This window comes from Sphaeramia orbicularis, chromosome 5, assembly GCF_902148855.1.
Source record: "Sphaeramia orbicularis chromosome 5, fSphaOr1.1, whole genome shotgun sequence".
NCBI lineage: Eukaryota > Metazoa > Chordata > Actinopteri > Kurtiformes > Apogonidae > Sphaeramia > Sphaeramia orbicularis.
In genome coordinates this window covers 55,557,622-55,559,228 of record NC_043961.1, presented here as the reverse complement: position 1 = coordinate 55,559,228, position 1,607 = coordinate 55,557,622, and the positions used below count along the sequence as shown (strand labels likewise).

Below are 1,607 nucleotides of genomic sequence, written 5' to 3'. Positions count from 1 at the left end.
CATACAAATCTGGTTTTGTTCGCATACTCTTCCTGTAAAAACTACAGCTATATTTGATTTAATTGTTAACACAAAAATCTTTTCAAATAAACAATTTTGCATTGTATTGTCACTTACAGTTTTTTTATGCTGCAATTTTACAACTTTTTGGTGTTAATTCTAGTCATTTTTTACGATGTACTCTGTTCATGGATGTGACTAAAATTATTGCCTTAAGGTCAATAAAGTCTGAAAAAACTAGGTACTTTTTATGTTAAAAAATAGTCCATGTACTTACATATTTTACAATAAAATATTTCTATATTTGCTTTCATAGACATATGACTCATCCAGGTCTGTCAGACATTTCAGCATCAAACACAAAGTTCAATAGTTTGGTGTGACTAACAGACTACTCAAGCTGAAGTGGTGAACCTTCATCGTCATAGTAACTCTTTAACTCATCAATGGTGTGATAAATTCTACGAGACAGGGCGGGTCATGAGCCAGGGGATCCATAAACATAATCAGACAGGTGATGAGGTTAATGGATGATTTATGAATTTTCCCTTTACAACCAGGGAAAACGCTGGGACTACTCATTAACCCGTGAGAAAAACTTCACTCCAATTTGTAGTATCTGCGGTCACATGACCTCAGGAGTGCCGGGCTGAAGCGTTTATAAAGATGTTTGTGGAAGGAGGTAAAGCAGACTCTGAGCTGAGCAGCTGCTGAGAACATCCAGAAGAAGAGGGAAAACACCCTGAAACCACCTACTGTCACCATGAAGACCACACTGGCCGCCATCGCTCTCGTTGTCCTGGCTCTTGGCTGGACCTCTGAGGCTGTCCAAGTCGAGGTACGTTCTGTATTCACGGTGGGACTGTTGTGTTTAGACAATGCCGCTGACACTGTTGATTCATGTAGCACAGAGGAAACACAACACTGTACACTTTCTATGAATAACAAATATATTCTTACATTGGTATGAACCAGCTCGCTCCAGTAAGTAAGACTTCTTAAATACTAACATCTGTCTTCTCTTCAAGGAGGGTGGACTGTCTTTCTCTCTGGAGGCTGTGAAGAGACTCCAGGAGCTGACAGGCAACAGCTTTCAAACGGCAAAACAAAACTCACGCCTCAGGATGAGCACGGTGTCCGTCTGCGCCGACCCCATGCTCCCACAGGAGTTCCTTCCACTCTGCAGACAGCAAGGAGCATCTGCATCTCTTGCCAGACTCGGTGAGGCTGATACATATTGAAAAGGTTCAGGGTACTTCAATATTCAAGCCATGAATATTGAAGTGTAGGTGATCGAACAGTGTTGCTGATTTCCGTGTCTTGTTTCTGTAGCGATGGTTCCCATGGACGTCTGTGAGATCTGCGCCTTCGCCGCCTGCTCTGGCTGCTAAACAAACCCAGGAAGCCGTAAACAATCTTGCCCAGCTTAAGACTTTATGATTAATTTCATCCCTCCTAAATAATATTTCAGGGAATTTCAAAAATCATGTCCTGAAATAACGAGCAGTAAAATTGTATTCCCTGAATGCAGAGACTCTTATTTACACTAGTGGAGTGTAATTTTATTTTTAAGTCAGAGACAAAAATGGCCGAAAAAGGAAAAAAAA

The 1,607-nt window shown here is 41.1% G+C and overlaps 1 protein-coding gene across 1 annotated transcript; it reads left to right on the top strand.

Annotated features, from left to right (window-relative positions):
• The first annotated feature begins 763 nt into the window (after positions 1–763).
• LOC115420001 (guanylin-like) lies at positions 764–1,391 on the top strand. Its single transcript, XM_030135102.1, has 3 exons — positions 764–838; positions 1,029–1,221; positions 1,333–1,391. The coding sequence occupies exons 1-3, from the start codon at positions 764–766 to the stop codon at positions 1,389–1,391; spliced, it is 327 nt and encodes a 108-aa protein (XP_029990962.1).
• The last annotated feature ends 216 nt before the right edge of the window (positions 1,392–1,607 follow it).